Here is a 27,780-nt window from a genome sequence, read left to right on the forward strand (position 1 = left end):
CTCTCTGTCTCTCTGTCTCTAGTGGTTTGAATATGAATGGATTCCCCTAAGGTCATATATTTGAATACTCAGTTGCCAGGCTACAAAGGTGTGGCTTTATTGGCAGAGGTACGCCAGTGGGTGCGGCTGTGGAGTCTTTCATGGGTCCACACTAGGCCCGGTGTTTCTCTCCGCCAGCTGCCTGCAGATCAGGATGCAGAGCTCTTAGCTAGTGTCCCAGCGCCATGCCTATCTGCTTCCTAACAGAAAAGTATAACCCTTCCCCATTTGAGAGCCTAAAAGCACAAGCCTGCTTTTCCTGACACTCCGTGAAGGGTTAATTACCTACAAACCTCAGGTGTACTGAAGTTCCGGGCAGGAGGGTTGACCTGACTGATCACACACTTGGAAGCACACCAAAACTGCTGGCATCTACCACCTCCAGCCCGCAGTGGAGCTGGCCGGGCAGATGGACTCTGCCTTCCCCAAAGATACCCCTTTGCTCTCCTATAAAAGCCCAAGGTCCCACACACTAGATGCCCAGCTGTTCTGATTAAAGAACAATTCTGCTTCTGGAGAGGACTGCCCGCTTTCATTTCCTTGCTGCTTCAGTTCATGGATGATGTCTCAGCTGATCGTCAGTATCTGCCAGAATCCCAAAGAAGACGGTTCCAGGGCCAGGGAAGGACTGGACTTGCCAGGGAGAGCAAAAACAAGCAGGCAAAGAGAACAAGCTTCCTTCTTCCACGTCCTCTACATAGGCTGCCAGTAGAAGGTGTCGCCCACATTAAAGATGGATCCTGCCACCTCAGAAGATCCAGAATAAAAGTGGGTCTTCCCACTTCAAATGATGTAATTAAGAAAAAGCCCAGGGCTGGAGAGATGGCTCGGCAGTTAAGAGCACTGCCCGCTCTTCCAGAGGACCCAGGTTCAACTTCCAGCACCCACATAGCAGATCACATCTGTCTGTATCTCCAGTTCCAGGGTATCTGACACCCTCACACAGACATACATGCCGGCCAAACACCAATGCACGTTAAAAAAAAAAAAGAGAGAGAAAGAAAGAAAGAAAGAAAGAAAGAAAGAATTTCTCACAGGTGTACCTAGCCGCTTGAGTTTTAGTTAATCCCAGGTGTAGTCAAGATGATTACCAACAATAGCCATCACCAGGGTCTATTCTTGGCTAGCCTAAAATTCACTATGTAAACCTTATTGCCTTCCGTGTGCTGGAATTAAAGGAATGTGCCACCATCCCAGCTAGGCTTGGACTAACTCTTGAGAAGAAACAATAAGTAATGTTCTAATCTTGGGAGCCGATCAGAATGTCATGTCTCCACCCCAGGCCACAGGTATCCTATTCTTTTGAATAGTAGGCTTAGGAGCAGTAAGGAGGAGCAAAGAGAATTTTCATCTTCCTAGTGTGGCCAGAGAAACAGGAGGTGGGGGTCTGAATCTGAGCACAGGGAGGGGTCCGCCCTTGGCCTCAAAGGTCACACCACCTAACAGGGTCCAGAAGACTTTCTGCTGTTGGAGTGCTAACGTCGTCATGGCCCCCACACGGGGACACACTTCCGAGCCTTGTGATAATGCACACGTCCAGGTGAGGTTTGGGCTGAATTGAGCACTGATTGAAGAAGTAGTGGGGGTGGGGGGTAGGGGCTCCCTTTCTGCCACCTGCAGAGCACTGGGAGGAGTCACAGAGGCCCAACAGGTCAGACCACTTTGAGAACCAGGACAGAGGAGTGGACCAAGAAGCAGAGGAAAAGCTGGGGCTGGAAAGGGAATTGCACGCGCGAGACTGCCATGAAGCTACTGCCCAGCTGGAGAGCCGCGCTGCCCATGGGCCCTCGGCATGGCCTGTGCCCCTGCATCCCAGCCTTGCCGTGGGCACAGCAACCCAGAAGTAGGTAGCTTCAGGGTGGTTGGGGCTAGCATAACCGGAGGGGAGCAGGTGCCCAACCCAGGCCCAGCTCCTTCCAGCTGAATGGGCCCCTGGATCCCTGTGATTGCCTTGGCTAACTCTCCGCTCTAGCCGAGGTCAGGAAAAGAGATGTAGGCACAGAGTGAATGCGAAGAGTGATGGGCTTAAGGAGAAAGGTTCCATGTTCAGTTTAATGTTCGGCTATTTTTATTTTAACCCTTTGAGATAGTTGGGGTTTTTCTGTTTGTTTGTTGTTTGTTTTTCTATTTTATTTTCTGAGGCAGGGTCTTACTATGTAGCCTTGTCATGGAACTCACTCTGTGGACTGGGCTGGCCTTGAAATGGCAGAAATTTGCCTGCCTCTGCCTCTTCCGCCTATGGGCTGAGTTTTAAAAGCGTGAGCTGCCAAGATCTTACGTGGCCAAGGATGTTTGAGGCTGGTCTTGAATTCCCAACCTCTTGCCCTCAAGCTGGGATTCCAGTATGTGTCATCCCACCCAGTTTTCCTGTTATTTGAAATAATTAACAATTTAGATGTAGTGCGCGTGCCTGAGCATGTGTAACGCCTGTGTGTGGGAGGACAACCTGTGGGAGCCAGTTCTCTAGCCTGCGGGTCCTGGGGAGACATCGAACTCAGGTCGGCAGACTTGACAGCAAGTGCCTTTTCCTGCTGAGACATCTTGCCAGCCCCCAACTTTTATTTACTATTATTTTGTGTGTGTGTGTGTGTGTGTGTGTGTGTCTGTGTTGTCTGTGTTTGGGTGTTAGTGCCACAGGTGGACAGGAGGCAGTCAGAAGACAACCTATAGAAGTCGGCTCTTTCCCTCCACCACGCATGCCCCAGAGGTCAAACTGGGGTCACTGGGCTTGGTGGCAGGTGCCTTCACCTAATAAGCCATTAGCTAGTCCTTTTCTGTTCCGTTCAGGTTTTGCTATGTTAGGTGCTATTTCTTTAGTGTTATTCCAGGCTGGCCCAGACAGAACTCACTATACAGGCCAGGGTGGGCCTGACTTACTGCGATCTAACTGCCTCCTGAGTCCAGGGATTACAGGCATTAGCTACTAGACCCAACAAAATTCTTAACACTTTTGCAACAAGAGCCCCCTCCTCACTTTCCCAGGGTTCCCCAAACCTCGTAGTTCATCCTGGCTAATGTGTGTGTGGGGGGAATCCTCACCCTGAGACAGGGCATGAGCTACACAGGCCTTTCTGCAGATGCCTGAGGAACCCTATATGGTGAAGGCTGGCAGGGAGGGGGACCAAAACTAACCCAAGTTTAGCATTGGTTTCCTGAAACCTCACCGTCTAACCTTGGTCATATCACTACTAAGTCTTTTTCCTTCAGCAGTGAAAGAGTTAACAGCCCGCAGCCCCAGAGGGGCGGGACATGTGGCAGCACACATACGGCACAGATATTGGCATTTGATGGTGATGCTGATAAGATTAACTTCTATTACTAAATGTAGAGGGCTTCAGGCGTGAGTCATGCCTGTTCTCTCTCCTGCCTGTCATCCTCCAACTGCCCCCTCTCGCCCTGTAGACTCTGGCCCTCCCTAGGGAAACAAGGACAGGCTTCATGCCAGGCTTGGATGCGGGTAGGATATTCAGAAGATAGACGTGCCCCATGCTTGGGTGGCCAGAGTTAATACCTTACCTCTCCCTGAGTGTCCCTTTCGCAATCTGGAGCTATGGACCTGGTTACAGATTGACTTCGAACAATGTCTGATGTGCGGAGTAAAGTCCTCCTTGGCCTTGGTAAAGCCTTCCTCTTTCCTCCTCAGAAGTTTCTCCAACCCGTGTCTCAGAGATGAGAGCTCAGGACTCCAGGAGCCCGACACAGGTGCTGGCGAAAGCGGGGAGCTGGGCAGGGACACGGCAGGTGGGGGCTGGGCCTCTGCTGGCCTTTCTCGGAAGGCAGAGGCAAAATTTCTAATGTACTTGACAAAAAGAGACAGTCCTGAGCTTTCAGTGGCACTCAGGGAATGGAGTGGAGAGGATAAAGATAAGGAGCCTGTAGTTTGGGGGCTGACTGACCTGGGCTTAGATGGTCGGTAAGGGCTGGGCCTACTCCCTCTGTGGCACCTTCAAGGACGTCCGAGAGGCAGAGGTGGGATGGGAGGGGTCTTATCCAAAGCCTAGACCTCTCCCTTGGGCCTCTTTGTCTTCTGACTTAGGGGCCTCACTAGAGAGCCTAAAGGACTAGGGGCTCTAGAAGCCAGGCCAGTGCCTTCATCCCTAAATTGGGATGTGGGAAGAAGCAGTGGCCACCAGCTGTGAGGGTGGCCGGTCCAGTCCATTCTTACTGACTGGCCGGGAGGCCGTGTGACTCCCGTAGTTCAGGCAGCATAGGCTTTGCAGCTCATCACTCTGCCCTGAGCTGTAGCTCTCTCTTGCTCCAGCATGAGTCCCTGGGTTCAGCAGAGGATTCCACCAGGGACCGGAAGACATCCTTGCCCATGGAGCCCAAGTTGGACATGTTGTACAAGATTGAGGATGTGCCGCCATGGTACCTCTGCATCCTGCTGGGCTTCCAGGTGCGTTTCCCCAAGGCCTCCCTGGACACAAGTTATTTCAGGCCAGAGAAAGAAACAGGTCAGCATGACGACTGTCACCAAGCAGCAGTGTCAAAGCAGGTTAAGTGGCCTGGGAGGACTATGGACGGCATGTGACAGGCAGGAAGGGCCCATCCACAGAAGCCATAGGAATGACGTGGGGGAGGCTGGGGCTTTGGTAATCCCTAGGGAATGATGTCATTTGAGTAAGCACCCTGTCAGGACACTGACCTGGGATGCACGTTTTCCCGTGAGTGTCGTGGGGCCACCTCTCACACTCCTCTCACCTCAGCATTACCTGACGTGCTTCAGTGGCACCATCGCTGTGCCCTTCCTTCTGGCTGAGGCGCTGTGTGTGGGCCGCGACCAGCACATGGTCAGTCAACTCATCGGCACCATCTTTACCTGTGTGGGTATCACCACTCTCATCCAGACTACAGTGGGCATCCGGTGAGCTGCCCCTCCCCAGCGCATGCGCGCTCACACACCGCACACTGCAGAGCCAGAGCAGGCGGTTTCTCTGAGAGCATCTGGTTTCTTCCCTGTCTGCTGCACTATCTACCTGGCCAGCCTTAGAGCTAGGTAGCTGAGCTCCCAGGAGACTGTGTGTAGGGCGTCTCCTTCGCTTGCTCTTTACTCCAACGTTTAGGGGCACTGCTTCCTTGCCCCACTGCCCATCCCTGTGAGCAGGCTTTCAGCATCTGTGTGGACCTGGGGTTTCCTAGCCCCGGATGAACAATTCTAATCCGGTTGGCTCAATGGTGGTGGATGCGAACAGTCGCAAGTAGCCCTCAGATGCAGAAAAGGAGCTGTCCGTTTCTAGAGCGCGAGGCTCTCCCGGATGCTGAGATGGAGGGCCGAAGACAAAGCTTGGGGTTTGAACTGAGGGGAGTCCCCCTGGGGCCCCAATGCCTTCGCTCTTTCTCTAATGCTTCCTCCAAGCCTCCAGTTTCTATCCCTTTCCCTCAACCTCCTCTGCCACCCACCACCGCTACTCTGTGCCGCCTTCCAGGCTGCCGCTGTTCCAGGCCAGCGCCTTTGCCTTTCTAGTTCCAGCCAAAGCTATCCTGGCCTTGGAGAGGTGGAAGTGTCCCCCAGAAGGTGGGTTCGATTTTGATTTCTGTGCTGGAGGAGCCATCAACTGCCCAGAGTCTAGATACCAGGGTGTATTTACGGCACTGTGTTCTCTCTCTCTCTGTCCCCAGAGGAGATCTATGGTAACTGGAGTATGCCCCTGGATACCTCTCATATCTGGCACCCGCGGATCCGCGAGGTGGGTAGAGAGAATGGGCTGGAAGGAGGGGCTAGAAGGGCAGTTTGTATACACTGCTGAGTTGTGTTCAAAGAGGTGGTCGAGAAACTTGAACATTCTGTTGAGGCCCCTGTCAAGGTGACTTACAGCCGATTTTGCCTTTTTAGGTCCAGGGTGCAATCATGGTGTCCAGTACGATAGAGGTGCTGATTGGGCTGATGGGGCTGCCTGGGGCCCTGCTCAGCTACATTGGGCCTCTCACAGTCACCCCCACTGTCTCCCTCATTGGTCTCTCTGTTTTCCAAGCTGCTGGTGACCGAGCTGGCTCCCACTGGGGCATTTCAGCTTGGTGAGTGGACTGCGGGACTATTTCTGTCCAATCCTAGACTCTGACCCCAGCCCCTTCACTCCTGCCGTGTTTCTAGGCGTCAGCCTGGCCTACCAGTTATTTCCTTCCTGTGTCTCTACCCCCAGTTCCATTCTACTGATCGTCCTGTTCTCCCAGTACTTCCGCAACCTCACCTTCCTGCTACCTGTTTACCGATGGGGCAAGGGTTTCACTCTCTTCCGCATCCAGATCTTTAAGATGTTTCCGGTGAGGAGCTGACAGATGCTAAGACTAGCAAAGGGGAAGAGCTGAGGCAGGGCCAAGGCTGGGGCAGGGCCAAGGGCTCCAGCTAGAGGCTGAGCATCAGTGGGGGTTCTGGGGCTGGTGCCGACATAGGAGCCTGCAGCACCCCGTCACCCCACCTGCTCCAGATCGTGCTGGCCATCATGACCGTGTGGCTGCTCTGCTATGTGCTGACCCTGACTGATGTGCTGCCTGCAGATCCCACAGCCTACGGCTTCCAGGCACGAACTGATGCCCGAGGTGACATCATGGCTAGCTCACCCTGGATCCGCATCCCCTACCCATGTAAGCAAGTCCACTTGGTCCTTTCTGCTTCCAGCCAGAACTCCTGTGAGACAGACGCCTGCTGACTCCAGTTCGGCTGACAATGCAGTTAGCATTAGCCCTGTTTGTGAATGCCACCTGGTGTTTATCCCCAAACCTTATGCCAGATCTGTGGTTCAGTGTGAGACCCTCCCTACCAGCCCCTCTCCCTTTCAAATAACCCCGTCTATCCCCACCCCTGTTGTCTCCAACCCAGGTCAGTGGGGCCTACCCACAGTGACTGTGGCTGCAGTCCTGGGAATGTTTAGTGCCACCCTGGCTGGCATCATTGAGTCCATCGGTGACTACTATGCTTGTGCCCGGCTGGCTGGTGCACCGTCCCCTCCGGTACATGCTATCAACAGGTATGCCCAGCTCCATGTCTGATCCTGAGGGCCACTATGAAAACAATTGTGGGGATAGGACTGGGTCCCATGGTTGGAGGCTTGGGCAAGAGAGCCATTGTCACCTCCAGCCCTCATTTCCTTGAGTACGGAACTGGGAATTACTCTATAAATGCTGGGAAGTGCGGAGAGATGCAAGAGTCCCAGGGAAACCAGGTACAGACAACTGTGTACCCAGTTCCTTATGTGTGTTCTAATGCATGGCTAGCCATGCTGTGAGGTGGGGACCCTCATCATCTCCGTGGTACAGATGAGGAATTGAAGCTCAGAACTGTCCAAGGGAGTAACCACTGGCACACAGTGCTGGTACTGGCTCCTGGCTTTCAGAGTGGAATGCAACGGATAATGCCAGCCTGAACAGCCCCGGAGCCAAGGGGACAGGACAGTCTGTGGATGAGGCTGGACCAACACCCCACTCACCATTTCTTTACAGGGGAATTTTCACTGAAGGCATCTGCTGCATCATTGCTGGGCTACTGGGCACAGGCAACGGGTCTACCTCGTCCAGCCCCAATATTGGGGTCCTAGGGATTACCAAGGTGCCACGCCACCAGCCAGAGTAGCACTGTCCTGTTCTGTGTTGCAAAGCCCTGTTCTGAGTAGTCTTGGCTTTGGCTCAGCCCCACCTGTGGGAGCATCCCACCTTCACCCTCCCCTCTACCGAGCACTGGGGTCTATTTATATGCCTGACACCCTGTCCCCTGAACTGGCCCTGCTTCTGGTTCTAGCCAGCCCCTGGCTTCCGCAGGTGGGAAGCCGTCGAGTCGTGCAGTATGGTGCAGGCATCATGCTGGTCCTGGGTGCCATCGGCAAGTTCACAGCCCTCTTCGCCTCTCTCCCAGACCCCATCCTGGGTGGAATGTTCTGTACCCTTTTTGGTGAGTGGCCGATGCCTGCCCAGTGGGCGTGGCGGGGCCCATCCAGCCAGGCTGCATCCCTGACAGTTCTGCGGTGGCAGGTATGATCACCGCCGTGGGACTGTCCAATCTGCAGTTTGTAGACATGAACTCCTCCCGCAACCTCTTTGTACTGGGATTCTCCATGTTCTTTGGCCTCATGCTGCCCAATTACCTGGAGTCCAACCCAGGTGCTATCAACACAGGTACCCTTTGTTCTCTACTGTCTCGAGATGTGGGGGGAAAGTGGGGCGTCTCTCAAAGCTCTCACACACGTGGGGTGGAAACCAGTGACGTGGTAGAGCACTTCCCTAGCTCCTGTAATGAGGCTGGATTACAAGCATGAGTCTAGCTATTGATCAAGTTTTATACGTGCTCATTTAATTTCCAAACCGAACAAGAGTTCCCAGGGGCTAAATGTTGTCCTAAGCCAATAACTAGCAGTTGACAGAAGACTGTCCCAAAATATGGGACAGAAGCATGACAGGCTTGAAAGTCAGGGCTTTGAAGAGCCCACGGCCACGATAGTGGGCGACACCGGTGGGAAGTCCCTGAGCCTCCTAGAAAAGGCCACTAGCCCACTGGCCCTCGACTTATTCCACAGGCATTTCCGAAGTGGATCAGATCCTCACTGTGCTGCTGACCACGGAGATGTTTGTTGGCGGGTGCCTTGCTTTCATACTGGACAACACAGTGCCAGGTACTGGGTCAGTGCTGGGAGGAAGCACAGAACCAGGCCATACTCCTATGTACAACAGATGGCCTGGTTCCTGCGGACAGATGGCCAGGTCTGATGCCATGCAGCAGCAGGAACAGACGAGCTGACGGAGTGTCCACTGGCTGGGGGAAGAGCCTGTAGCATGGCATATTCCCTAGGTCTGGAGAGTCAGTTCTGGGTTTTGGGAGTCTCCCACCAATTCTTTATGGCCACCAGGCTGGAAGTGCCTTTGTTTTTGCAGAGTTGGACAGGTAAAAACACAGCACTGGTTTGTGGGGGCAAAATCTACCAAGTAAGTTAGCAGCCTGCTACGCAAACAGAACCCCAAGGTGAACCCTCGCTGCCCCAGCTCTTGCAGGGAATGTGGAAATGTGACAGCCCAGTATGCGTATGCCCAGTAAATACATGTTAGAGACTGACAGCCATGAGATCTCACACCATCCTCAAAACCTGACAGGCCAGGCTGGATCAGCAGTGAAGCACGCGCCAAGCATGCGTGAGGCCCTAAGATTCAATTCCCGGTATTGAAACCAAACAATGCCCACATCATAAAGTAACTGAGAATCAACAGTTACTGTACATGACCCCTGCAGACAGGCTTTGGAAACTGAGTGGGGAAAGCTCAATGAAGACAGTGGTTATTAACCATGGTTTCTTGAGGAATGGCAGTTCAGACTGGCTTAAACTTGCTATTCTCGTCTTTATCTGCTATCTGACGTATCACCATACCTGGCTTATTCCTGCAGCAAATGTGGTTCAGAAAAAGCTGGTGGAATTTACCAGCTTGGCCGAGGCAAATTGAGGATGTTTGTTTTGAGGAGTTCTTCCCACAAAATGGGACATAAAACTGGGTTTAAATAACAAGTTGCTGAGACTAAGCTGGAGTCATCTGCAGATAAGGCAGCTCCATCCTGAGAGGAGCACGAGACAGGGACCAGACTGTTAGTGGGAAGACGCTCTGGGCTAGGCAGGCTTTTAGGCTATGCCAGCGGCATAGAGGCAAGTGGGGCACGGGGACCACAGTCGTGTGTATGCCAACAGCTCAGGGGCAGCCTTTCCGAGGCCTCCAGCCCTCCTTGTTAAGAGCCTGAGATTTATTCGAGGCTGCAGTGGCTCTGGGTTATTCTTAGCTCTGGCTGCCCTCACTCCTCCCACTACACTGGAATTATTTCAGTCTTTGTCAGCCCCAGCCCTTCTGAGAACCTGCAATCTCTGAGATTCTGGGTCTTCTCCCATAGGTGCACCCTCCTCCATCAAAGAGTTTTGCTCAGCTTGGTTTTCATTCATACTATAGAAATGATTTATTTCCCAAATGTATAGTTAGAGTGAATCTTAATATTGATAGTGTTTCAAGATCTGTGTCCTTGGCCTGGCAGGACGGCTCAGCAGGATGACCTAAGTCCAACCCCCAGGGCCCACATGATGGAGCAAGAGAACCTATTTCCTGTGCTTATCATTTGATCTCTGCACTTTCATAGTTACAGGATAAACATATATATATATATATATATATATATATATATAAAATTTTTATTTTTCGAGACAGGTTTCTGCGTAGCTTTTTGGTTCCTATCCTGGAACTAGCTCTTCTAGACCAGTAAATATTTTTTTAAAAAAAGGATAAACGATAAACGTGACAAAAAGTTAAAAAAAGCCGGGTGGTGGTGGCGCACGCCTTTAATCCCAGCACTCGGGAGGCAGAGGCAGGCGGATCTCTGTGAGTTCGAGGCCAGCCTGGTCTACAAGAGCTAGTTCCAGGACAGGAACCAAAAGCTACGGAGAAACCCTGTCTCAAAAAAAAAAAAAAAAAAGTTAAAAAAAATACGTCCTTATGTATATAATCTAGATCCTACTTCTTGGGTCCCACGAACCCAGCACACACTAACCCTGTATTCAGATCATCCATCCATCCATCTTTTGGGTTTTCCCAGACAGGTCGCCTTGGCTGTCCTGGAACTTTCTCTTTAGACCAGGCGGCCTTGAATTTAGAGATCCACCTGCTTCTGCTGGGATTAAAGAAGTACGCCACCACTGCCCAACCCAGACAGAGTAAAATGACTTAGCCTGTTTCTTCTCAAAATTTTGTGCAATAGTGCCTACACACCTCCCAGGAGCATTCTGAAATAATGAAATTAGTTAGCAGAGTCTGATGCTATGGTTCCACAGCATTAATCTTTAAAAAATTTTATTGTAACACTGCATTTTATATGCATTGGTGTTTTGCCTGCATGTATGTCTGTATGAGGGTGTCAGATCTTGGAATCACAGACAGGTGTGTGTGAGCTGCCATGTGGGTGCTGGGAATTGAACCTAGGTCCTCTCGAAGACTAGCTAGTGCTCTTAAACATGGAGGCATCTCTCTAGCCCCATTATTAATCTTTTAGAGTTTCTCAGAGCTATGGCAAGTAAGGCATCCAGGGTGGTAGAGAGTGCTTATCTAGCATATAGAACTGCCTTGGGCTCCGTTCTAGCAATGCAAACTCAAGACTTGATTCCAGAAGTATGCGTTACAACTGGTTGTATGAAAGGGAAGCAGCACAGGGCTGTCACCCTCTTAGATGACCCCACTGTCCTCCTGCAGGGAGCCCAGAGGAAAGAGGCCTGGTACAGTGGAAAGCTGGAGCCCATGCCAACAGTGAGACGTCAGCCAGCCTGAAGAGCTATGACTTCCCCTTTGGGATGGCCATGGTAAAAAGGAGTGCCTTCCTCAGATACATTCCTATCTGCCCAGTCTTCAGAGGATTTGCTAACAAGTCAGAAAATCAGACTCCAGTTCCAGAAGATACTCCAAACAATACAGAAACTGCATCTGTGTGCACCAAGGTCTGAAACTAACTACGAAAGGAAAGGTAGGATGTGTTACGACTCTTGTGGGAGGCTGAATAATCCAACATGTTTCAACAAAAAAAAAACCTGAATTCCATTTTTTGTAATCTGTTTCAAGTTTCTTCAAGGGGAGAGTAGGCTGGATAAAAAATCCTATGTGGATTTTGGGTGGAATTCCTTAGCCATGTTATAATGAGAGCAGAGATTCCCAACTGTTGTGGGTCACCGATGGTTACAAGTAAATTGCAATATTAATCCTACCAGATATAAGCAGCATTTAGGACAAGCAGTCTATAAGCAGTCACCGTAAGCCTGCGTTTCCAAATTCTTTTATGCTTGTATGTATTTTTTCAGTCTTTCAAGTACTGACATTATTGGCATAAGCCACCATGATTAGTTCACTCCCTCTCAATTCATGATCCTTCTATCATAGCCTCTCTCAAAATGTAAGAAAAAAAACTTTAATTCATTTTATGTGTGTGTTTTGCCTGCATGTCTGTGTGTCATGCACCTGTTCAGTGCCTGCAGGTTAGCAGTAAGCACGGGATCTCCTGGAACCAGAGTTATGGAGAGTTGTGAGCTACCACATGGGTGCTGGAAGCCAAGGATCCTCTTGCCAGAGCCACAAGTGCTCTTTCTTATCCACTGAGCCATCTCACAGCTCAAGTGCAGGAACTTTGCAGGTGTATATCACTACACCTAAATAATGTTTGGTATGGAAAAGGCTGAAACACTAAGACATTAAACAGGAAAAATCATTCCACATATACCATTTTGTTTCAATCTTAGTGGTCATAAAACTAAAATAATTTTAATTACTTCAGTACCACAAATCTGTTAGTACAAGCCCGTAAGGGGGGTGACCATTTGTCTTTAGGGCTTCAAAATGTGTGGACAGTTCTGAATCCTGACTTTGCCTAAAATGCAGACCCCTGGTTTGGGTTAATGAAATGCTTTCTCCCTACGAGCTGTGGTTCACTGAAGGCTGAAAGGCACTTGTGTCTGCTATGCGAGCTGTTAAGGAGGCACATGAGATTGAGGCTGGTTTGAGAAAATAAAGGTATTATGGACCCCCCCCCCACACACACACACAAAGAACAAGTTTCAAAGATACACACATTAAAAAAAAAAAAGAAAATTGGGGCTGTTGAGATGGTTTGGTGGTTAAGAGCCTGGCTGCTCTTCCAGAGGTCCTGAATTCAATTCCCAGCATCCATATGGAAGCTCACAAGGGTCTATAACTGTAGTCCTACAAGATCAATACTCTTCTGTGTAGTGGTATATCATTTGTATCTTGATAAATAAAATCTTGCCTGAAGACCACAGGCAAAGGTCAAGCCACTAGAGAAGTTTTCCCTCTACCAAGGCAGGGCGACTGCAGACTAAGCCTCTCTCCTCCCATTTTATATTCCTTCTAGTGCTGGGATTAAAGGCATGTGACTCCCTAGGACTGGGATTAAAGGTGTGAGCCACCACCACCTGGATTTGTTTCTGCATTGATCTTGTGTAGCCCAGGCTGAACTCAGAGATCCATCTGCCTTTGTCTCCCAAATCCTGGTATAAAAGGTGTATGTCACCATTGCCTGACCTCTAGTGGGTCTTCAGGCAAGATTTATCAAAATACAAATAATATATCACCACATTCACCCCTTTTATTGTCTATAATAAAAAAAGGCTATATTCAGGCAGACAAAACATTCATCTACATTAAGTAAAAAAATAAAGGCAACACCTGTTAGCTCTCAAAAAGTTAGTACTAAAGGAAGGGAGGGAGGGAGGAAGAAAGGAAAAGAAAAAAGAAAAAGGAAAAATTAAAGCCAGGCTTGATGATGTAATGCCAGATCTCTGTGAGTTAGAGACCAGCCTGGTCTACAAAGTGAGTCCCAGGACACCCAGGGCTGCACAGAGAAGCCCTGTCTCAGAAGAGACAAATGACCAGTTAACAGTGGCTGCTTGCCATGCGGAAAATAGTCCCTAAGTCCAACCTCCAGAACCATAGATAAAAAGTAGTAACTTCTCAGCGCTTTCCACAATGAATGTGAGCCAGAAACACTCACACAGAAGAGTAAGATAATCTCAGCACCCAAAAACCCGAAGCAGGAACCTGAGCTGCTGAGCTAAAGCTGGCTTTAGCTATGTAGCAATATGGTGTCTCAAAACATAAAGTCGGGAGTGGTAGGCATGCCTTTCAGGAGGATCTCTGTGAGTTGGAGGCCAGCCTGGTCTACAGAGTGAGTTCCAGGACACCCAGGACTGCACAGAGGAAACCCCGTCTTAAAAATAAGCAAAAATGATGAAATAAATGACTACGTGGCCCGTTTTAGTCTTCAGCCCTATAATATCAAGAGAAATCCATGCTGCTGCTCATGCTAAACAGGTGTTCTACCATTAACACATATCCCCAGCACACCAGTTTTACACCACGGCTATCTAAGATTTCAGACACTGGTCTTAGACAACAAAAAAGCAAGGACAAGTCAAATACTGGAGAGACACTTGCATAGCTCCTGTGTATTTGAGCAAGTCCTCCTCTCTGAGCACAGTTCACCCACACTCAGTACCGATACTGGAGAGTCTGTACCAATAAACACAAGCACCAGCTCAGTTCTACTATTATTTATTTTTTTAAATATTTTTGAAAAAATATAATTTTTTTACAATATTTTCAACTTAAACACTATTCACACTGAACACGTATGGCAGCTTAACCTACCCAAATATGAAGTTTAAGAAGCCAAAACTGTTCTAGCTTTGTTAAAAGAAAAATTGTGCTGCAGACTATAGTCATGATAGTTAACAAAGCAAGGAAGAGCACCACTCAAAATCATGCTTCCGCCTCTTTAGTGCTCCAGTGGATGATGGGCTGGTATTGGTCCTGTGCCAGACGTCACACACGTATGGCTATGATGCAGTGGATCCGCAGAAGACACACGCCTCAAGTCCTACTTCTTCAAGTTCACCACCGCTGGGCGAACCCAGTGTTCCTAATATGATAACGCACCAGGCAAAAGCCAGCCTGGCTCTGAACTGACCACCACCGTACCCTCTGCAGACATTCTTGTGTAACAACTTACTGCTAGTTAACACTTTCTTCAGAAAAGGTCATTTTCAATGGACAAATACAACTGAGAAATCTGCTTAACAATCAGAACTTAATTTAAACTTACACATTTACTTATTTTACAAAGTGTAGACATTAAAGTGTCAATTAATCCTCAGGGACCACCTACCCTCAAAGACAGACAATTCAGTGAGAGCTGGAGCTTGTTTAATTTGGTTCTTTGTCACAATTGACTGGTGCTTCTTCCACTGCTGTCTTTACATTAAGCCACGGGGCCAATTCTACTTCCAGGAACTGTGTGACAGCTTCTTACTTAGTAACAGTCTCAGCACTTTTATTAAGCATGCAAGACTAACAAAAACTTTGGCAATGCATAAGTGTAACACAGTGACGAGAGAGCTTTTACAATGAAGTCTTCTAATACTGCCTTCACAGTGTGGAAATTGTGCTACATCCACCAAAAGAGGGCCCCGTCTACTCAAATATGTTAGTACTTCACCCCAGGAACAAACTCCTTTGCATTTGGATTCAGATTGCTCTTGACCTGGAAAATAAATACATAAGAAAGAAAAAAAAAAGCAAATTCATTATAGTTGGCTGTGGATTCTCAGAAGCATTCAGCCTAGATCCTTATGTAAAAAATATCTTAGAAAAATACAACAGACTGGACTACAGTTATACCTAACCCCAAAAACCTATGAAAGAGAAAGAAATGTGATGGACTGTTTATATCCTTCTTTGTTTTATATAGGTCTCTTTGTACAGTCCTAGCTGGCCTTGAACTCAGAGATCAACCAGTCTATCCTCCCAAGGGCTGGGATTCAAGGCATTTGTCACCACACAAAGCCTCTATATCCTATTTTACCAACTTCTAAAGTAGGAGCTGACATTAAACATAACAATAAAAAGACCCCACTAACTTCACATAAACTATAGGAATATTAATAGCATGGGATAAGGACTTCTGTCAACTGTACATGATGCTCTGGGTGACTTCCAAGTAAGTTAAATATAAGTTTACAGTAGAATAACTGGGCATTGTTGGCTGTTGGTGAATTTTACTTATGACCGTCACTGAAAACTCGGGGGTTATCTTTCTACAGGAGGAACTGGACGTAACAAGAAAAGAAAACCACACAGAAGACAGAAGACCTGAGTTGGGATTCTCAGCTCTGCCTTTTCCAAATTCCCATGTAAGCTTGGACAAATCACCTTCTGAGACTGTTTCCATATCAGCTTACAAAACATCAGAAGAGTAGGCCAAAGTCTCTAAGCACTCTAGAGACTTGCACTAGAATTATTCTGTTTCCCACGTTTACTTTCCTAAGCATACATGTCAATGTAAAGAAATAGTGGGAAATTCTCTACATTGAGAGTTGACAAAAAGGAAATCAGGAGATTCCAGGGGTAAATACAGACATGCAGGTAGGCTTTTTTTTTTTAAACGGAATTTAATTCTAATGTCATGTATTTTAAGACCAAAACATAATACTAAACAATATATTGGACCAATAACTTAGATAAATATCCCCCATTCCCACAGGGAAATAAATCTAAATTTTAATTAATGTCTCAGGCCTGGGCTTGATCTTCAGCATTATATACACAGAAATAAAAACCCTTAAGAAGAGCAAACATGGTTTAATTGTAAAACCCAGAAGTCTTTTATATATAATCTCTGGCAGCTAGAGGAGTCTAAGAATGAATTAAAGTACTCTCAAATAGTTTGAGTTAAACTAATCAGTTTCTGTGTTATGGATTTATGCAAAATCCAGCTTATACTCAAGACTAGCAAAGGTTCATCAGAGCACCAGTATCATTTGACACGGCTAATAAGCAAGCATCTTGACATCATATACCTTGTTCAGCTAGGTCACTGTCATTTACTGCAACAAAGATTATACCACAATGTAAATGTTTTCTGCATTGTCCTTTAGTTGCAGAATGGTTTCCAAAGCATGACGGGGAGGATGACTCTAAACTATCTCCTCTGGGATGCTTTTAAACAATTACCATGCTTAAAACCTGATTCTTCAAGTTTAGGTGATTATGACAACAGCTTAGTAAACGAATGCACACTGAACAGACAACAATGAAGAAATTCCAGAGCCCAGGAGTTCCAGATAATTCTCTTGGCTAGAAAAATGAACATTGGCCGGGCGGTGGTGGCGCACGCCTTTAATCCCAGCACTCGGGAGGCAGAGGCAGGCGGATCTCTGTGAGTTCGAGACCAGCCTGGTCTACAAGAGCTAGTTCCAGGACAGGCTCCAAAACCACAGAGAAACCCTGTCTCGAAAACCCCCCCAAAAAAAAAAAAAAGAAAAATGAACATTGAAAACCAGAAAAACAATGTAATTGCATGTGGAGCATGGTGGCTCATGCTTGTCATTCCAGGTCTTGATAGACTGGGGCATGAGGATTACTCTCTAAGTCTGAGGCTAGTCAGGACTATGCACTGAGTTTCAGGTTGGATTGTGCTGCAGTGAGACCCTGTTTCAAACATCCACCCACTTCACAAAACAAAGTCTTGTCTTTTAATTTTAGTAAAAGACTCATCAGGGTCTACTTTAGTGACGATGAGAACTTTATTGCAAGGGCATTAGCAGTGATGACACTGAGGATAAGCAAGAACATAAATCTAGCTTTGCGTTCTTTTCCTGACAAACACTTGTAAAAGCATCTCAAAGAAACCCAATCAGGAGATCTAAGAAATTTTATCAGATAAGAATTTCCAGATTTTACCAAATGTTTAGGTGATAAAGAGCAACACTTTCATCAAGGTACTTTTATATAATCAAGCCATATGGTAATATTGTAAATTTTGTACTACTCCAAGACATTCAGATACTTCAAGGGCAACATAAGTTTAATGCAACATCAAGGTTGAACCAACAAGTTATCCTATGTGAGACTGGGGGACCTCTGATTCCACGCTTAAAAAGAGTGGGAAATTTTTCAAAGGGAAGAGATGTGGAACTCTTCTTAAATAGAGTGTAGCTGGATTTTCCACTTATGGGAAAGATGAGGTAGGGTCTAAAAAGATGAGAAATGACTTTTTTTTTTTTACCACAAGATCTTCCAGAGAAGAGCCATCACTGATAACAAGGTCATTAAACTGGTCTTGGATTTGGTCCATAGTTTGTGGGAGATCTCGAGCTGGAATAAACCATTCATGTTCTTCTTCCTCTTCCAACATTTCTTGGAAACAACGTTCAATAAATTCTTCTTCCCACAACTCCTCTTCTATCTAGAGTTACCAAAAAATAAGGGATAATTATAGCATAGCTGTAGGACATCCCTAAGTATGGCTTAAAATATCTTAAACGAAGCCACCTGCAATCATAATGTGAGAACAGGTTGTGGTAGGTCGTACACGCCTTTAATCCCAGCACTCAGGAGGCAGGCAAGTGGATACCTGAGTTTGAGGCCAGCCAAGAATACACAGTGAGACCCTGTCTCAACACAACACAACACAACAGAACCATATCAAATAATAATGTGGCTGGCTGTATGGTTTACACACTTGAAAAACAAAGTAAAACTACTACAGTGAGTTCTAGGCCAGCCTATAATATAGAATGTACCCATTTCTCAAAATTTCCCATAAGAGCCAGTCACAGAAGTGCACAACTGTAATCCTAGTACTATGGAGGCTGAGAAAGGAGAATGGTGAGTTCACACACACACAAAACAGAAACACCAAACCACAGTATCAGAGCCAGAAATGCAGCTCACTGGTATAGTATATCACTATGCATGAGGCCTTGGGTCTGATCTCCAATAACAAAATTCAAAAATTAAAAACTTCCTCTGCTGCTTTTTTACTACAGGTAACAAAAGAAAACAAAACCCCCATAAAGACTGAGGAAGAGCTGTTTAGGGTTATTCTAGGTCTTTATTTGTCTCTACAGAATGTCTCTCCATTTAAAACAGCAGGGAAAAAGTAAAGGAGTGAGCCAGGTGGTAGCAGCACATGCCTTCAATTCCAGCACTCAGGAGGAGAGGTAGGCGAATCTCTGTGCATTGGAAGTCAGCCTGGTCTACAGAGTGAGTTGTAGGACTGCCAGGGATATGCAGAAAAACCCCATCTTGAAAAGCAAAATGAAAATAAATAAAGAAAGAAAATCCTCAAAATAAAGAAATAATCTCTTCGAGAAATATTTATCAGAATTACCCATGAAGCCTTGAAATACTCAGCCCCTAACCCAATCTGCATAAAGACTACAGGAAAATGTCTAGGAGGTAGAGATTAAACAGCCAGGGCTACACAGAGAAACCCTGTTTTGACACCCCCACCCCAATCCCTCCAATAGAAAGGGAGGCTGGAAGAAACGATTCAGTGCTGAACAGCACTAGTTGTTCTTTCAGAGGACCTGTTCCCAGCACCCACGCTGGGCAGCTCACAACTGCTTGCAGTTCCAGCACTAGGGGATTCAAAGTCCTCTCCTGGCTTTTGCACCTGCGCATACATGGCTCAGCCATTAGGTTAGGCTCATAACCAAAAAAAGTAAAAATAAATCTTAAAGTTCATGGCTTTAATCCCAGGACGTGGGGGGTGCAGAAATAGGCTGGTGTATTTCTGCAGGTTACTGAGTGAGACATCCTGCCTTAAAAACAAACAAGACAACCCTTTTCTCCTTTAATAACAGCCCCGCACCTCTATTGAATCTCACTGAAATGATAGAAACTGTTTTACTCTACAATGTCCATCATTGGATACAGAGATATTAGGCTACCTACTGATTGCCAAACCAAACGATCAGGATTGGGACTAAGAAAGCGAGAATAGTAGAAATGGGGATAAAGATGTCGCTTACCAATCTACCAGAGTTCTCTAAAGAGTAGTAGCAGATTTTAAGGTTGATTAAGATTGAGGCTCTTAGGTGAAAAACAGACCAATTTTGCACCAGACATCTATGGTCTGTGTGCTTCAATTTCTTAAATTCTCTCGGATTTATACTGTAATACAGAGATATGATTTGGTTTAAGGCAGTGGTCTTCAAACTGAACTATCTGGGACCTTTTTTGGCTTCCTGGGCTCTATCCTATTATTCTGCACCAATCTCTAGAGTGTGACCCCGAAACAAGCTGCCCAAGTAATTTTAATGAGCAGTTAAGCCTCGCAGTAATTAGCAGCCAAATAAAGTAAGAGTAGTAACACACAAATCTTTACCCTGCATATAAATGACCACACACACACACACACACACACACACACTGGGGTCAAGCACATCTTTGAAAGATATGAAGCTACAAAAGAAACACGTTTGTACACAAAACTGACTTGTCTGTTGAATTCCTCTTCGTTTTCCATCCACATGTACTCTGCAAATGGATTATCATCTTCATGAGAATGACCGTTAATAATCACATCTTCATTGATGATGCTTGGGCTAGTACTGCTGCGACTTGGATCTTTCATGGTTGGTGTTTGTTGTCGTTTTTAACCTTTAAAGTAGAGTACAATCATTCTTTTAGTTCCTAGTGAGTGCACCTGCTGTTATCACCACCCACCGAAGTGTTAGAGGCACATGCGACAGTAGTTGGAAATGATTAAGAAATAGCTGAGACAAGGGCTGGAGCTATAGAAGTAAACAATGCTTTTGTGTTTGTGTGAGGACATGCACATGTGTGAAGGCTATGTTTTAAAAGTTAGATTCATAAATTTTACTTGACTTTTGTTAGTATTTTTTTTTCCTATTAATGCTGCTTAGAAATCAGCTAACCTCTTCAATATAGAAGCTTGTTTTCACTAGATCATGTCCTTTATCTCCATTCCTACTTGAAATTCCTCACATACTGGTTTCCAACAGTATATCACTACTAAAATTTTAAATATGATTTTATCATCTTTCTCTACTAGTTTCGTATCTTAAGAATTAGCATTAAGCCGGGAGGGCAGTGATGGAGCATGCCTTTAATCCTAGTCCTGGGAAGTAGAGGCTATGCAAAGAAACCCTGTCTTGAAAAAAAAAAAAAAAACGAAAGGAGGGGCTGGAGAGATGGCTCAGTGGTTAAGAACACTGGCTGTTCTTCAGTAGGACCAGGGTTCAATTCCCAGCAACCACAAGGTAGCTCACAACTATCTGGATCTCCAAGATCTGACACCTTCACACAGACCTACCTGTAGGCAAAACACCAATGCACATAAAATAAAAATAAATAATTAAAAAAGAAAGAAAACCCAAAATGGTCTCATTAACCTTCAAATAGATACACTTCTTGCCTGGGCTGCACTCTGAACTGGCATGACTCCTCAGCCTTAGCTGTACTCTTACTTTATCACAGTCAGACAGACAGACAGACATTAGTCTACCAGTCTCTTTAGCTGTAAAGGAAAAATAATTACTCCACCAGGCATGGTAATGCCTATCTGTAATTCTAGCACTCAAGAGGGGGAAGTAGAAAGACTGCCCTGAGGCTGAGCCACCCTAGATCACACACTGAGTTCTAAGTCAGCCTGGGCTATGTAATAAGGTCTTGTCTCAAAACCAAAACAATATTCACACACAAAAAAATATTTCCATTAGTCCTTTTCCACACAGAAGTTTTCAAGAAGCATTAAGTTTCTGTCTTAATGTTTGACACTACAAGGTAACGGTTAGAAGAGCACCCTAAGAGCCAGACCCTAACTCTAACCCTCTAAGTGAGGCAGACCTATAGACCTGTAATCTTAGGACTTGGGAGGCTCAGGTGGGAGGATTAGCTGTACTATGTGCATAGAAGACTTATTTTCAAAAGGAGAGAGAGAGAGAGAGAAGCTACAGGCTAGAGAGTATAGGAGCATGCCTTTGATCCCAGTACTCAATAGACAGATCTCTTGAGGTCCAGGGCAGTCAGAGTTATATATATAGTGAGTCCCTATCTAAAAAATAAAACCAACAAAAAACTATCACGTCTGTTTTATTCTCAGCTGTGTAATGTATAAATCAGTTATTTGCCCTAAGTCTCACCCTCCTCAGATGTGAACTGGGTAATAATGAAAGTACCCAGGGCTAGAGAGGCTGTTCAGCAGTTGAGAGCACTTATCGCAGAGGAGTTCCCAGTACCAATAGAATAGTGGCTCACAACCATCCTTAGTTCTGGTTCCAGGGGACCCTTCCTACTCCACCCTCTGATCTCTGCAGGTGCCAGGCACACAAATGGCACACACAATTACATGCAGGTGCACCACATGTATGCTCAGTGCTCGAGAGGTCAGAAGTTGGCAACAGATACTCTGGAACTGAAGTCACAGATGGTTGTGTGCTCGGAAATGACATTTGGGTCCTCTGTAAGGGGCAACAATTAAACAAGCACTTTTCTTAACTGCTAAGACACCTCTCCAACTCCAGCGCCATTTTTTGATTTTTGTTTTTCTGAGACGGGGTCTTATAAGCGAAGAGTGGCCTTGAAGACCTGGACCCGAAGCTTCTGCCTTTACCTCCTTTCTGATTACAGTCACCCAGCACTGGTGTTTACTCATTTATAGACAAGGTCTCAGTACATGGTCCTGGCTTGCCTGAACTTGTAGACCAGTTTGGTCTCAAACTCATAGAATCCATCTGCCTCTGCCTCCTATATTTATAAAACACGCCAGCCCCAATCTCCTAAATGCTAGAATTATAAGCCAGACGTAACCACAACCAGTTAATCATTTAGAAAAATTAAGCATCAAAAGCAAGGTACAAAGTAAAAATAATCACAGGTCTTCTACCTGTAGGAGTGAAACAATGTTATAGAAAAATCCTAATCAAAGGTGGCACATGGCAGGAATTCTCGCTACTCAGGAAGCAGAGCGGTACGAAGTCTGGTTGATTTATCAAGACTCTGCTTCAAAGGGCTGGAGATGTTGGTTGTTACACTACAAACAGCAAAAAAACAAACTCTAAGCCTGTGATGTAACACTAATCTCTAATGTTATAAGGCCGATTTGGTAAGAGTAAGGATGGCTCACCATTCTCCATCATTTGAGTAAAAAGCTCAAATATATCAGAAACACTAATTTATGCAACCAGGTGTTAAAATGTAAGATACAACTCAAGGGCTGGAGAGATGGCTCAGCCGTGAAGAGCATTGCCTGCTCTTCCAAAGGTCCTGAGTTCAATTCCCAACAACCATGTGGTGGCTCACAACCATCTGTAATGGGGTCTGGTGCCCTCTTCTGTCCTTCAGGCATACACACAGACAGAATATTGTATACATAATAAATAAATATTAAAAAAAAAGGACATAACTCAAACCCTTTAGGCAGATGATCATCTCAATGGTATCAATTAAAGCCTTTTAAATTAAAATTTACATTTTTAGTTCTTTTAGTTTTAGTACTTTTTTTGTACTTGCCATATTTCAAGCGTCCCTGCCCATACTGGGTTTCACTATGTAGCTATGGTTGGTCTTGTACTTAAGAGATCTGCCTCTGCCTTCTGAAAGCCCCATACTCCAAGTTTTCAATAACCACAGGAATGCTGGGTTTCGGAGTCCAGCCACTATATCTAGTTTAAATAACTAATACTTATAAAAGTACTTGGAACAACGACTAGGATAATTAAATGATATGTACTTGCTAAATATCTGCCAAGCTCCTGTTTTCTCAACTTCAAGTTATGTAAGAAAAAACCTGCTCTATTTCACACATTGTCATGATGAGTATGAAAATACTTTATAAATTATAAAAAGGGGTGAAAGTGCAAAAGGTTGTTAAATACTACCTTCAATCTTCCAAAATAAAATTGCTCTAACAGTGGACATTTTATAAGTGTCATTAAAATGAAGGCAAGACTATCTAGGGTCATAAAGTGATAAACCTGAATTAAGATTTACTTATTGGAGGAAACCCCACTATAAACTTACTCTGTCCCAAAGAGGGTAGAAAGTACCTACCTCAGTTTGAGTTCGCAAGGACCAATATGCACATCCTTTAACCATTACAGTGAATCGCCATTCCCCCCATCCCCTAAAGAAAGATAAATAGGGTATATTTTTTTGAAAGTTACCTGTCTTTTGATACATACTTGTGAGAATGGTTTTTGTTCAAGGTCATTAACACAGAGACTGTGTTCAATATCCTGTCATTTACAGACCAAAAACAGAGCCACAGAACAGCAAGAGCTGGATCTCATTAAAGTTCTTGCAGAGTTTCTCTTCCTAGTTGAAACGATCTACAGCTCACATTTCAGACATTACTTACATGAACCAATGCCTATCAACTACTAAATGAAACGTGAAAAATGTGCCACCGTGAAAAATTAAATGCTCAGCCAGCACACGCAAAATGAGCATCTCCTGAAATTAGCGTCAAAGGCTGTCAGCAAACTGAAAATCAAATTATTTCTAGGGTTTGGGCCTGCAAAAGTAGGGAAAGCAAGCCTTTAGCACCTATTAGAAAATTATCGCGGGCTACTGCAAAACGTTTTTTAAAAGTAAACTTCACTATAAGTCCTAATACTCCCTTTCGTTGAGGTAGCAGTGGTACCGAAAGGTAAGGGGGCCAGTATCCAATAATATGAATTGAACGGGCCTTTTATCTATCAGCACCCCAAACAAAGGCCCTATCGGGAGCACATGATGAAGCTTAGAATAAAGGGGTAGGGGTGATGAAGAAATGGAAGAGGTTGAAAGATACAGGCCGTTCGACCGTTACAGAGTGCTCCCCTGGGACACCGTCAGCCTGCCAGTCCCTTGGCCCCTTTCCTCCCCAAACCCGAGAGCCGCAGAAACGCGCAGGCGCAGTAGCAAGGGCTGCGCGTGGCGACGCGCAGGCGTAAAGTGGGTAGAAACAATGAGCTTTGTTGCCCAAGCGGCGAAGGGGGGGGCACAGGGAAAAGGTACTGGATAAGTTTAAAAAAAAAAAAAAAGTCCGAGGATTGAGGAACGCAAGAAAGTGCTATCCCGGCAACACTCACGCGCCACAAAAGACCCGGACAGACGACTGTGCGGTCGAAATCATAAATAATGAAATGAGAAAAAAGAACAGAAAAACGAGCTGAGGCCACTTCGGAGAGATAGATGGAGCCTGCCCCGGCTTATCCCTCAGACTCGGCGGAAATGGACCAGAAACAACAGAGGTCAAATCGGCCTCGGAGGCACACAGCCTGAGCGGCCTTTTTGCCCCCTCGGCCTTGCCGAGAGCGGCCTCTCGACCGTCGGGGTCGCCGCGCCCTCACAAAGCTCGGTCTGAGGGGACCCCTCACCCAGTGCACGGCAGCGGGGACGGCAGCCAACGAATCCTGTCGGCCTCCGCGGATCTCCACAGGCAGCGCCGCTCCCCCGCTCGACGTGCGCTTCGCCCGCCGCCTCCCTTCTCCAGTCCAAACAAACACCCCAGCCCGGAAGTGACTTCACTTCCGTCAGCGCCGGCCCCGCCCACTCGTTCTGTCTTCTCTTCCCAGCCAGGCCACCAGAGTGCGCAAGAGAGAATGCGACAGGTCTGAGTTGTGCTCCCATTCAAGAGCAAAGGTCTTCCAAAGGCCTTCCAGGTGCTCAGCAGAGGCCCACCTCGGGGTTTCCTAGGTCTCTTGGTTTCTATTTATGCGAGTGTGACTTCTCATGCGCCCGCCCCACCAGAATGATGGGATTCTGTGAATATGGGAGCTGGGAACTAAGGTATGCATACTAAAAGGGGTCATCCAACTAATCTACTCCGATATACATACTAAAAATAACACACTGGGTCACGCTAAGAACACGCACTGATGTCATACTGAGATCCTGACAAAAACAAAAAGTAAAAGCAGAGGTATATAGCTGACCCACAAGCATTCGTTCTCACACACGTTAAAGACAGACCATCACATGCTATCAAAATAACAGCAGGTGGTTCCTATGCAGACTACTGAACCTCTTTAAAACCAAGACAGGAAACTGCTTAAACTCAGGCAAAACTAAGGAAGGCTCAAAGAATTTCCACAACAGTAATTCCATCACGTTTAAGACGTAAGAAGCAGGAATACAGGACCATCATTGCTATATGAAACTTTGTCAAAAAAAAAAAAAAAGGCCAGCAAGATGTTTTAGTGGGTAAAGCAATCTTTGTCACCTGAGTTCCATCCCCAAGACCCAAACATTAAGGTAGAAAACACCAACTCCACAACTTGTCTCTGACCTCCACACATGCCATAGCAAACAAAACAAACCCCAAACCTTTGAAGCTTAAAAGCTTCAGTGTACTGGCCTATGTGTTCTTAGTCACATTTCCTTGCTTTCATCATTGGCAAGCTCTTAAGTTCTGTCAATGACACTAAGCAAGAAAAACTATCTGGATGTTGTGGAAAACTGAGTATACTCTGATATAGGAAAATTGAACCTGGAAATTAAATTTGAATCCTCAAAAAATACCACATACTCATCCACTGAAACAACCACTTTTTTTTTTTGAACAGTTGCAACCAGATCCATGGTTTCATCTCTTTGTATAGTACTCAAAGGTCTTCGCATCAGTGACATTCCTTTTGTCTTCACCTCAGGCAGCATTTTTACCCTGGGCCAATCTTGGTGACAAGGGGTTTACTTCTTAGTATTTATTTCTGGACAGTTCAAAGCCCCAAAGAAATCAATATGAGTGGTCTAACATGGTTAAACTACTTCACTTACGCTTACAGAACTGTATACTAAACTTTTCATAGTAGCCTCTCATCTGCAAGGAAAGTGCACAAACCACTAAGCTGAAGCCCCCACAATTATAGCCAATTGGAAGGGAAAGTTTGACTCTGCTGCTGCTGAGCAACCATACAGCTATAAGAAGAGACTGTATGGTTTATCCAAAGGATGCTGATAACCATCTGGAGTGTTACACAACTGTAACCTTAGCCCCCAGGAAATTAGCTTTCTCAAAAAAAAAAAAACCAGAAACAAAACAAAACAAATAAACCCAAGTCTGTTGTAAATCTAAGCCTCAAAAACCAGCATTGGCGAGAAACTTGGAAAATAGTCTGAGGTAGGAGTAACAGAAATCAAGACGTGTTTACATATTCTTTTTTTTTTTTTTTGTTTTTTTCGAGACAGGGTTTCTCTGTGGCTTTGGAGCCTGTCCTGGAACTAGCTCTGTAGACCAGGCTGGCCTCGAACTCACAGAGATCCACCTGCCTCTGCCTCCCGAGTGCTGGGATTAAAGGCGTGTGCCACCACCGCCCGGCTTATGTTTACATATTCTTTAATTGACCTAAACACTTTTAAAAGATTTTTAAAAAATACTTATTATGTATACAATATTCTGTGTGTATGTCTGCAGGCCATAAGAGGGCACCAGATCTCATTACAGATGGTTGTGAGCCACCATGTGGTTGCTGGGAATTGAACTCAGGACCTTTGGAAGAGCAGGCAATGCTCTTCACCGCAAAGCCATCTCTCCAGTCCTTGAAAAGATTTTTAATTAGTGTACGAACATGTATGTCTAAACGTATGTCATTTGTGTGGGTGCCTGAGGCTTTGAGTTGGATTTAAAATGTGAGCCTCCATCTAAGTGCTGGGACCTGACTATAGATCCTGTTCCAAGAGCAGTATTGTGAACCTGAGCCATTTTTCTAGTCCATCCTCCAGCCTCCCAAGACAGGGTTTTACCCTGTAACCATACTCATTTTGAACTCCTAGGAACCCTTCTGTCTCAGTATCCATAGTGTAAGATTCTAGGCAAGAGGTACCACACATTTGGCCAACCCAAACATTCCTAAAAATCAGGTAAAAGCCAGATCGAATGGCACATACGTCTGGAACCCCAGCTACTCAAGAACAAAACACTGCGGTGATGGAGTGTCTCTTTAATCCCAGCACCTGGGAGGTAGAGATAGGTAGATCTCTGTAAAACTGATGCGAGCCTGGTCCACAGAATAAGTTCCAGGACAGCCAGGGATACGCAGAGAAACCCTTTCTCAAAAAACCAAACACAAACCAAACCCAACCCAACAAAAAAATTCAGGGCTACACTGCAATTGCAGGGCCAAACGCTGACAATTTAAAGAACTTGTTCCAAAATAAAAAGCTAAGAGTTATTGGGAATACAGTGTTTTCTTAGCACATGAGGCCTGGAGTTCAGTATCTAATATTGGGTGGAGAGGATCATGAGTTACTAAGGAAGCTTAGGTAGGATGATTCCAACTTCAAGGTCTACTTGACAATTCAGTAAGACCTGTCTCAAAACAAAAACCAGGTCTAGGAGTATAGCTTAGTCGTAGAATGTGTCCCTAAGACATGAAAAGGCCTCCTACACTAAATCCCCAGTATTTTACAGAAACTCCTAATTTGAGCATGCTAGTCTAGAAT

At 45.8% G+C, this 27,780-nt stretch overlaps 2 protein-coding genes across 5 annotated transcripts; one reads left to right on the forward strand and one right to left on the reverse strand.

Moving 5' to 3' along the window:
* Window positions 1-1,734: 1,734 nt before the first annotated feature.
* Window positions 1,735-16,112, forward strand: LOC121453291 (solute carrier family 23 member 1-like). The gene is made up of 16 exons (XM_041659942.1): window positions 1,735-1,882; window positions 3,683-3,741; window positions 4,301-4,435; window positions 4,746-4,903; window positions 5,466-5,554; window positions 5,659-5,726; window positions 5,873-6,054; window positions 6,180-6,300; window positions 6,465-6,621; window positions 6,857-7,004; window positions 7,477-7,582; window positions 7,792-7,921; window positions 8,002-8,145; window positions 8,544-8,639; window positions 11,239-11,506; window positions 15,648-16,112. Exons 1-15 carry the CDS (start codon window positions 1,783-1,785, stop codon window positions 11,484-11,486), a joined length of 1,941 nt encoding a protein of 646 aa, XP_041515876.1. The 5' UTR covers window positions 1,735-1,782; the 3' UTR covers window positions 11,487-11,506; window positions 15,648-16,112.
* Window positions 14,085-24,868, reverse strand: LOC121453292 (polyadenylate-binding protein-interacting protein 2). Of its 4 annotated transcripts, none has more exons than XM_041659943.1 (4): window positions 24,717-24,868; window positions 19,829-19,992; window positions 17,612-17,791; window positions 14,085-15,088 (listed from the first exon to the last, which is right to left on the reverse strand). In XM_041659943.1, exons 2-4 carry the CDS (start codon window positions 19,964-19,966, stop codon window positions 15,032-15,034), a joined length of 375 nt encoding a protein of 124 aa, XP_041515877.1. In that variant the 5' UTR covers window positions 19,967-19,992; window positions 24,717-24,868; the 3' UTR covers window positions 14,085-15,031. The 4 variants fall into 4 exon arrangements, with proteins under 4 accessions (XP_041515877.1, XP_041515880.1, XP_041515879.1 ...); XM_041659946.1 differs by lacking the exon at window positions 24,717-24,868 and adding an exon at window positions 24,429-24,447; XM_041659945.1 differs by lacking the exon at window positions 24,717-24,868 and adding an exon at window positions 23,407-23,467.
* Window positions 24,869-27,780: the final 2,912 nt, after the last annotated feature.

Source organism: Microtus oregoni, unplaced genomic scaffold, assembly GCF_018167655.1.
Source record: "Microtus oregoni isolate MIOR12 unplaced genomic scaffold, Mior012 000011F_ref0000422, whole genome shotgun sequence".
Lineage (NCBI taxonomy): Eukaryota > Metazoa > Chordata > Mammalia > Rodentia > Cricetidae > Microtus > Microtus oregoni.